The 9,615-nt window shown below is 41.0% G+C and overlaps 2 protein-coding genes across 2 annotated transcripts; both read right to left on the reverse strand.

The window, feature by feature from the left end:
- Positions 1 to 6: 6 nt before the first annotated feature.
- LOC119318627 (splicing factor 3B subunit 2-like) lies at positions 7 to 2,402 on the reverse strand. The gene is made up of 7 exons (XM_037593206.1): positions 2,336 to 2,402; positions 1,853 to 1,939; positions 1,654 to 1,755; positions 1,489 to 1,566; positions 1,191 to 1,321; positions 992 to 1,067; positions 7 to 687 (listed from the first exon to the last, which is right to left on the reverse strand). Exons 1-7 carry the CDS (start codon positions 2,372 to 2,374, stop codon positions 661 to 663), a joined length of 540 nt encoding a protein of 179 aa, XP_037449103.1. The 5' UTR covers positions 2,375 to 2,402; the 3' UTR covers positions 7 to 660.
- A 2,495-nt stretch (positions 2,403 to 4,897) lies between these two features.
- LOC119316166 lies at positions 4,898 to 6,894 on the reverse strand. Its single transcript, XM_037590505.1, has 5 exons — positions 6,572 to 6,894; positions 6,353 to 6,506; positions 6,081 to 6,227; positions 5,856 to 5,960; positions 4,898 to 5,084 (listed from the first exon to the last, which is right to left on the reverse strand). The coding sequence occupies exons 1-4, from the start codon at positions 6,892 to 6,894 to the stop codon at positions 5,949 to 5,951; spliced, it is 636 nt and encodes a 211-aa protein (XP_037446402.1). The 3' UTR covers positions 4,898 to 5,084; positions 5,856 to 5,948.
- Positions 6,895 to 9,615: the final 2,721 nt, after the last annotated feature.

The raw sequence follows: 9,615 nt of genomic DNA on the forward strand, positions 1-9,615 counted from the left end.
GCTTCGTCTATTTCCCCGTCTTCCTCCAGTTCCTCCTCCTCTTCTACGTCTTCCCGAATAGCTTCTTCTATTTAACCATCTTCCTCTTCCTGAGTGCCTTCTTCTTCTATTTCCCCATCTTCCAGTACCTCTTCCTCTTTTAGAATGCTTTTTTCTATTTTCCCATCTTCCGGTTCCTTCTCTTCTTCGTCCAATTCCTCTCCCTACATAATTGCAGGAGAAATTGGATCTTTTGCCCCACTTTACTTCTCCATAAGATCATTTGCCCCCCCCCCCCTGAGAGGCTACCGGGTGGGGCCCGGGGCCACTGTCATTGAGACAATCACAGGGCAAATCATCCAACCCCTTGTAAAGTGGGGCAAATCATCCAATCCCCCATAATTGCAGAAAGCAAATGTTAGTTCTGCTCAAGAGAAACCATACTGCAATGCGACTAACTTAATTTACAAGGTTCATCGTGATGCAGGAATCCAAAAACATTTTCATATACTGGGTTGGGTGCCTATGCAGTTGGAAAGAAACAATAGCAGGTTTACAAAGGAAATGTAGCAATTATTAGATGGTGTAAAACGAAACTTTTTAATAGGTAAGTTACCTGTCACTTGGAGGCTTTCCCAATTCCCCAGGTCCATCACCAATACTGCCGCCTGATGACACGGTTTATCTTGAGCTGCCACCAGCACATACCTGCAAGGTGAGGCCATGCGGCGTGTGACTTTTATGGTTGACAAACTATATGGGAATCGAGGGAGAACTACGCGATAGGTTTGGCTAGGGAAGCATATGGGTGGTTCGACGCGAACAGCGCCCGTGGGGTGATCATTTCTTCTTTCTGTTCAAGAACTTTCAGAGGGAAGAAACAGCGTGTTGATGATTAACAGCAACGACTAGCCAAGCTAAGCGGTGCCATAATAGAATGATTTGTCAACCATCAAGACATTGATGATTAACACCACTTTGCTTTCTCGTACACAGAGAGCAGTTTACTGACCTGGCTGATTATCTGCATCCTTCCTCTGCAGCTTCGAAGGTCGATAACATCAGGTGTTTCCACAGCAGCTGGAGTACTGTTACAGCAACAACGAAAATTAGAAACTAAGTGTCTACTGCACTATTTAATTGAAATAAGAAAACTGGTAACTGGCACTTAAAATAACTGGCAACAAAAGAACAGGAGTATAGAGAATTACCTTGAGATGGTGTCAACAGACCGAATGCCTTCTTCTATTTCCGCATGAATAATTAGTTCCTCCTCTTCTTCCTCTTCATCCTCTTCGTCTTCTGAATCTACCCAGTGTTTGCTGCGATTGAGAGGTTCTTCCTAGATAATCGCAGAAAGCAAATGTTAGTGCTGCTCACGAAAACCACAATACACTGCAACTAACTTTATTGACAAGATTTGACTTGCATCAGGAATCCAAAAAAACATGTTCATATACTGGGATATGGTACAAAGAAATAATAGCAGGTTTGGTTTAGGTAAGGTACCTCATCGGTTCCAGGAGAGATTGGGGCATTTAAACATGGGATATTCAGATAAGGATAAAAGGGTGGAGGACCAACGAACTGGCAAAATGAAGCGGGGTCAACTGGCTAATGATGAAACCATTGCCAATAAGAAAACCAGACGAACATAGGTTAGTTAATACATACCCGCATCCTGGTAAGCCATGGGGGCAGGGCACCATCAGGCATACCAAGAGCTTTCTTAAGCTCCTGGGACAGCATACCTGGTTTCATTATCTTAAGCTTCAGCTGTAGAATGTGCAAGTAGAACTTAGCATCAGAACCATATATGGACTCATGGATGGTCTCTGCCTTTTTTGTTGTGTAAATATTGTAGAGTACGTACCTCAAACTCTTTCCCTTCATAATGCAGATCACCATGACTAGTCAACTTGGGTTTTGTTTGATATTTGAAGAATGCATCATGAAAAACCTGTGGAAAACAAAACATTATTAGCCTTGAATGACAACCATGGTAGAAACTGATGACTGGGCAGATCTAATATATTAAAGTTACATCAAATATCAATTACACACCAACAGTAGCAGTATTAGTTGTGTAAGTTCCCTAAACATTAGAATGACACCCAGGGAGTTACTCTGATGGGTTCGTATTTGCAGATAACTCAGGGAGGATTTAGGTTTGCATCAAAAAGAGGGCCTAAAATACAAACACAGCGATATAACTATAGAAGGCACTATAAAGTAGCAAATATAAGTACTCATGGTTGTATGGAAGAAAGCAGAGGAAGCATGATCCACAAATTACTTCAAATGCAGCTTTGGCAACATAAGTAAACTACTGTGATATGCAGCTGGAGATGTTGACCTGATAATCGATATCCATATTACCCATCTTGGGCTGCATATGGTCGCACTGCTTCTGTTCAACGTCTTGCTGTGCAGGAAATAACTGGACATAAACATGAGTACGCAAATCATTTGGCTGCCCACAGTAGCCAAATGAAAACAGAGTTACAGAAATGAAATGACCTCTGGAATATGGAGGCAACCATTTTGAAATGGCACCGGTGAATATAACACTGGGACGTATGCGGCAGATAATGAATTCAGAAAGAACCTGAAAATCACAAAATTAGATTATACAACATAAAATTCTGGCAGGTCAAAAGGAACAGAATAATAACTAGAGACTAAGCACCCTACTTGTAGTTCAACAAGACATAATATAAGCCATGAATGCTCTTATTGCCAGTAAATGAAAGGAGTGACTGTGTAGTATTGTCCACCTCAGATAAAGCATCTATATGAAGTGTCTGCAAGTTCAGGAAAAATAAAACACAAACTGTCGTTAACTGCAGCCTGACTAGCAAATAAGGGGAAAGGTTGATAAGCAAATAGAACCTGGCCCAGATTAAGTGTTTGGATTTTTGAAAACTCATCAGCAGCCTGCTCCACTTCAGCATTGCATAGAAAAGCGAACGCCCTGTGACAAACCAGTCACATAGTCACACAATCATAACCCTAATAGTAAAAATGACTTTGAGCTAGTACGAAGCTCAAACGAAAAGCTTGAGATGTTTTAAGCAGTTGGATGACTTCGAGACCAACATACCAATATTATATCCCACTCCTGTTAGGCTACCATATAAGGGTAGAAAAATCACTTAAACTACTGAAGCAATGTTACTTTCAGCAAAGTGGAAAATCAGAAGCAATTATTACATCACAAAATATAATGTTTTATTCCCATGTAGAACTACAAAGCCATACGTTCTCAGAAAATTAAAACAAGACCCAAAGAGTAGCCTTGGTAACCAATAAGTTGATCTACTTGATTAAAGTGACACACAAATTGCAAGCAAGATCATAGTAAAAATAATGATTGGTCAATGACAGAAATATGCCATAGTAACTTGCAGGCATATAAGGGGTTCATTTTAGTGTGAAAATTAAACCAAAGTAGAGACAGAAACAGAATGGAGAGCTTACATGTTTTCACAGTAGTGACCTTGTGCCACGTGTAGACTGATAAGTAGGCATTACAGGACTGCTTCTCCGAACAGTTTCCACAGATGAGTGCAGTATAAACTAGATAACAAAACCAGTCTTCAGTACAGTGAGGACATTAACCATAGATAGTCATAGTCTAATAAAACCTTAAAATTCAATACTCCAAGGCACATAAAATTGAACAGCAAATGAAGGTGACCTTGAGCAAAATGTGGAATTATATGCTCAAAGTTCTCATTCATGTTTGAATAACAAAGTGTAAGGCAGGAAGAAATTCATATTGTATACTGTCGAAATACATCTTCCACTCGATAAAAATGTTCACTGTTTAACATACATAAATCATACTTCGCATCAGCTGTCATGAGCTAATGTTTTTCTTAACAAATATATACCTTTTTTTGTGCATGTACAAATGAAGACATTATGGAAAATAAGTAGTTAAGTTTCTCACATAAGTGACTTAATCAAGATATTATGAATGAGATGTTGAGGTCTGAGGAGTACGGAGATACCATAAAAGATGTTCAACAGATTTTTGCGGAGCATGAAATAAAGATTCTGAAACAAGTCTTCCCAGTCCTGATACCTTTTGAGAAGGAACTCATTTTCTACATGCCAGAAGGGGGGAAACGTATTACATCCGCAGGAATTACAGGGATAGTTATTTTTAAAATACAGGAAGAATCATTCAATTCTAGTGATTACCTCCTCGTGTATTTGATGAGAGCATAGCAGTATGATGGAAGCAGGTAACATGGATTGTGGATATACCCATGATTGCAGTGCCCTTGGTAACAATAATTCCTTGTTGCTCTCAGGCCTTGTGTATCGTGAATTTTGATAACCACAACAATAACTCTGAGTGATGGGCCCACCAATACTCAAATTGTCACACCTGTGAAACAGAAGAATTCTTAGCAGGAGTATTTGATACTTTGGGTCTTTGAGGCAGATAATCTAAACAAAAAGAAAGACAATGTAGTTTCTGAAATTTATCAGCTTGCCAAAGGAGTGCACCAACATGCAACATTTCCCATGATAGAACAGACACTGACACTAGCTCACCAATACAACACTAGATTTACCAGCCAGTGAGACAATAAACCCAGATAGTAGCTTCACGGGAACCAACATAAACAGTCCATTTATGTTGCTCAACTCCAATAAAGTGAGTTACCTGCCTTATTTTTTCAATTTCAGTTGCAGCAATGAAGTCAGGAAGCTGGAACGGTTGTTCTTCAATACTCATCTTTCCCCGAAACAACAACATAATGCATGAATCCAAGAATATGAACAGAGCAATAGGTTAAAATATGGCAGTGCTAGATGCTATCTTGAGTTTAGAAATTTTTTACTCTTCAAGAAAAATATAACAGCTCAAGAACTACGATCTGATTCTAATGCACGGAATGACGGAATATCAAAAGCCATGGACTCAAGTTGGACTCAAATTTGTACAGCAGAAGAGGCATTACATAAATATACAGTAGATTCAACTATCCTATATACCCCTGCCAAAAAATAACTATCCTATATACACTACAGAAACCATTCAAGCAGCGCAACACCATTTCCAGCTTCCTCGGATGTTACAGCAGTCCCTGCAAGAATTGCACATCCATATAAGAAGGGTGAAACATGTTGGACATCATGGGCATGTTTGGTTTGTTGCCCCAAATATCCAAGCGGCAAATTTGGTAAAGCATAATCAAGAGTTCAAGACGTCTCCAAGATGCCAGTAAAGTTGAGATGATAGGATTGCAGACGATGACAACTTCTCTAATTGTTGCTGCACATGGGTTCCACATGTCATATAGTACTTTACACCAAAACATAATCAATGTAGGTCTTAGTTTACTGATTAAATCACAAGGGATATAGCTATTCAAACAGATCACAAACTGGATTGACATTTCAGAAGAATTAATGTTTGAATCCTGTTACTCAAATAAATAACTACTTTGTACAGCCAACTATTTCTAGCCATGTCAGCAAAAGGGGACCTCAAATAAATAACTAATTAGTATAGCTAACTATCCCTAGCCATGTCAGCAAAAGGGCACAAGCAGCAGGCGTGACAATGTGTTTAGAGTTTTCCTACTATGCACCAACAAAAGCCTTGGCACAACCAAAATATTGCAGAGCATGCTAAATATTGGAATTAGGCCAAGCGACCAAATCTTAGGGACACTACAAATTTATGGTAGGATAAAACTGGGCAAACAAGCCTCCCCAGTGCACATGCCCCCACACCCACTCCCTGACCGACTTGCAAGAAAATGCAACCATTTTCTGCATACCGACTTACTGAGCAACTAATTTCACAAACATGGTTATCATACTTAAAAATAGTTGTTTCAAAACTCACAAACCTGCAGGAACTTTCGTTTCTGGCACCAGTATCTTGGAACAGGGACGGTGTTCCTGTAGGACTTCAGATATACGAGCAACTTCGGATAGGGGCATTACCATCCGACCTAGCAAGGGAAGCAAACAACAAAGCACATGTGAGATGAAGAGCGCATTCATGCAAAGATACCATAGATAGATGTCCACATAGACGTCGCAACAGCATGGGACAGTTATAGGCATTGCACCTCAACAGCATCAGGCTTGTCGCACATCTGCTTCAGCTCTGCAATCTTCATCCTCCGCGGCTGCTTCTTCTGCAGCTTCATTATCAGCGGCATCTGACCCCTTCTTCGTGGCATTTGGGGTGCGCCTTCATTCTCCTTCTCCTCGCCCTACCAGCAACAAAATTTTGGTCCTTCAGGTCCCGATTCCAGTTCAACCAGAAAATATGATTGCTGCTACCAAGCACCAGACCCCGCCATAAACCCTACAGAAAGGAGGAGGAAGACTGGGATACCTCGGCGGGAGGAGAGGAGGACCCGGAAACCGCGGGAGGTGCGGCGGCGGGGGCTCCTTGAAGCCGAATTTCTCGAAGACGGCAGCGGAGGCGCCGAGGAGGGGGGGTCGCCGGCGTCGAGGCCGGGCTTCTCCGGCACGTACTCCGCCCCCATCTGCGGGAAACACAGGCGTTAGGCGCAGTCCGAGCAGACTATGGAGCGGCGGCACCGGAACTCACCTGGGGGGCAGGTCGGGGCCGGGGCTCTCCTTGGAGCCCTCGCCCGCCGCGGCATTGGCACCCGCGGCCCCGCTCTTCCCGGCCCTTCCGCGGCAGCGGCGGAGGTGGCGGCCTCGCCCGGCGTCCCTCGGCTTGGGGCGCGCGGCATCAGCCGCCGCGGCGACGGTGACGGCGGTGGCTGTTTGCTGTCCGACGTCGGCAGAAGCAAGGCGACGAGAGCGAGAGGAGAGACGGGCTTTGCCAGTGGGCGCGACGAGTTGAGCTATGTGCCGCCCGCTGCACGAGTTGAGCCGGCCCGATAACCGCGCGCCATCTGACGTCATGTTCCTTTTGTTTTCTCTTCCTTTTTTACTAACATTTTCCCCCCTTTTTTGTTTTCTATTGCAAAATGTATATTTACAAATATTCTAAGTAGATATATTACAAAAATACTTCACATAAAATATTGAAAAATGTTAATCATCTGTACAAAAATATTTGTGACGTTTTAAAAATGTGACATTGTTAAAAACATGTACATGACATTTACTTTCAAAATTGTATTTGTGACATTAAAAAAACTGTATGCAATATAAAAAATTGTGTTCAAATGTTACAAAATGTTTCATCCCATTAAAAAAATATACATGATATTTTAAGGAAAAATTCTACCGTGTCCAAAAAAGTTCATGACTTTTCTAAAAAAATGTTTATACAATGTAAAAAATTCTCCCCGTAGGTTCAAAAAATTGTTTATGTCCCTTAAAAAAAGGTAGGTAACATTTGAAAGAAAGATACACATGTTTCCAAAAAATGTCAATGGAAATTTCAAAAAACTTTATACATTGTAAAAAAGTTTGATGTAAAACGTGTATTTGGGAAATGTTACAGTGTATTCAGAAAAGTGTTCAAAACATGGTTGTCAACTGTTTGGAAAATGTTTGAAGTGTATTAACAAAATGTTTCGCATGTGCGCTATAAATGTACATTGTTTAATGAGAAAAAGAAGACATGTGTTAAAAAACAAGAAGAAACCCAAATAATACGAATAAAACCATGGAAAAAAATTAAAAGTAAAGAAAAAACCATTGATAAAACACATGAAAGTAACGTATGACAAACGAAAAGAAAAAACCCGAAGAAAACCAGTGAAAAGAAAAAAAAAAGAAACCAAAGCACATCGAGCGACCTACAGTGACACGCGAGCAACAGCGGCCCTGCTCTTCCTAGACGTTCCACAGCAGTGGTGGAGGTGGTGGTCGTGCGAGACGTCCCGCGGCTTGGGGCTCGCGGCATCAGTTGCAACAGCGACGGTGACGCTGGTGGCAGTGGGCATGATCCTCGTCGGCTTATTTGCAATGGGCATTGTGAGTTTCCTTTTCTCAGTTTTTCCCCTCAATCTTTTCAATAGTTGTGTCGACCAGTATGCATATGGTTGACGTTTTCTCACATCTTCTTTCAGATACTTATCCTGACAGGTTTGGGTTTGACAATTGGTCTGAAACCAACCACGCAGTTCTTCGCAAAGCCTAAGAATTACTCTCTTCGTCTCATAATATAAGAACGTTATTGACACTAGTGTAGTGTCAAAAACGTTCTTATATTATGGGACGGATGGAGTACAAGGTTAGGCAACTACAAAATCGCTACAGCTGTTCCGATTTTTAACATTTGTATTGCATAATAAACTGGCGCTGGCTTTTTCCTGGTTCTGATGGGGTGGCCTTTCTTCGGTATGCTCTTAGAGGCATATGGCTTTGTCACACTATTCAGGCTTGGTTTCTTTATTGTGTCTCTCTTGCCCATTTTATGTTTTGAGAAAACCTAGAAAATGTTGCTACGATTTTATCTCCAAAAAAGAAAAACCAATGTGTTGATTAGAAAGAAGAATCTGTATGAACAACCATTTCACATCGGTATGGACATCACATCACAGGACAAAACATTCTCCTTTTTTGATCTCCCGGTTTCATATTCTGACTAGTCTTGTCACTAGGGTCCGAGTGTCATGATTTCAGATCTGAACCTATTATGTTTTCATCAATATATGAGTGTTCTTGATCCTATCTTGCAAGTCTATAGTCACCTATTATGTGTTATGATCCGTTAACCCCGAAGTGACAATAATCGGGATACTTACCGGTGATGACCGTAGTTTGAGGGGTTCATGTATTCATAATGTGTTAATGCTTTGTTCCGGTTCTCTATTAAAAGGAGGCCTTAATATCCCTTAGTTTCCGTAAGGACCCCGCTGCCACGGGAGGGTAGGACAAAAGATGCCATGCAAGTTCTTTTCCATAAGCACGTATGACTATGTTCGGAATACATGCCTACATTATATCAATGAACTGGACCTAGTTCTGTGTCACCCTAGGTTATGACTGTTACATGATGAACCGCATCCGGTATAATTCTTCATCACCGATCCATTGCCTACGAGCTTTCCATATATTGTTCTTCGCTTATTTACTTTTTCGTTATTATTGCTATCATCACTACAAAATACCAAAAACATTGCTTTTACTACTGTTACCTTTTGCTACTGTTATCACTACTATCATATTACTTTGCTACTAAACACTTTGCTGCAGATATTAAGTTTCCAGGTGTGGTTGAATTGACAACTCAGTTGCTAATACTTGAGAATATTCTTTGGCTTCCCTTGTGTCGAATCAATAAATTTGGGTTGAATATTGTACTCTCGAAAACTGTTGCGATCCCCTATACTTGTGGGTTATCAATACCTCCTTTTATTGATCCTATATTGGAACAAAAAAAGTATCCCACACCTATTTCCCGAGAGGTGACCCTGGATTATCGAACCCATGAAAAGAATATTCCCTTGAAGTGGTGGTCTCTAGCAAGCTTTTGTCAAAGTGTCAAATCCAACAGCACCATAATATAAGTACCACATGTACTGTAGCACCTTAATGTAAGTACCACAATAGTTATCATCCCAACAAAGAGAGGAGAGTTTAAATAAGTGGCGTTTCATTCACACACAAGTTGTCACGAATCGCATGTGAAGTAACTATTTGAGAACCTGCAAACGGTACTATTGTCCC

The sequence above is a fragment of the Triticum dicoccoides genome, chromosome 6A (assembly GCF_002162155.2).
Source record: "Triticum dicoccoides isolate Atlit2015 ecotype Zavitan chromosome 6A, WEW_v2.0, whole genome shotgun sequence".
In the NCBI taxonomy this organism is placed as follows: domain Eukaryota; kingdom Viridiplantae; phylum Streptophyta; class Magnoliopsida; order Poales; family Poaceae; genus Triticum; species Triticum dicoccoides.

What these genes read in the sequence shown, in the direction of transcription:
- LOC119318627 (XM_037593206.1), bottom strand. Translation starts at nt 2,374, where the DNA reads ATGCAGCCCAAGATGGGTAATATGGATATCGATTATCAG. An exon ending in ATGAAGGGAAAGAGTTTGAG is followed by an intron (nt 1,756 to 1,852) that starts GTACGTACTCTA and finishes CACATTCTACAG; the next exon opens with CTGAAGCTTAAGATAATGAA. An exon ending in CATGGCTTACCAGGATGCGG is followed by an intron (nt 1,567 to 1,653) that starts GTATGTATTAAC and finishes TCATTTTGCCAG; the next exon opens with TTCGTTGGTCCTCCACCCTT.
- LOC119316166 (XM_037590505.1), bottom strand. Translation starts at nt 6,894, where the DNA reads ATGACGTCAGATGGCGCGCGGTTATCGGGCCGGCTCAACTCGTGCAGC. An exon ending in GGCCCCGACCTGCCCCCCAG is followed by an intron (nt 6,507 to 6,571) that starts GTGAGTTCCGGT and finishes TGTTTCCCGCAG; the next exon opens with ATGGGGGCGGAGTACGTGCC. An exon ending in CCTCCTCTCCTCCCGCCGAG is followed by an intron (nt 6,228 to 6,352) that starts GTATCCCAGTCT and finishes TGTTGCTGGTAG; the next exon opens with GGCGAGGAGAAGGAGAATGA.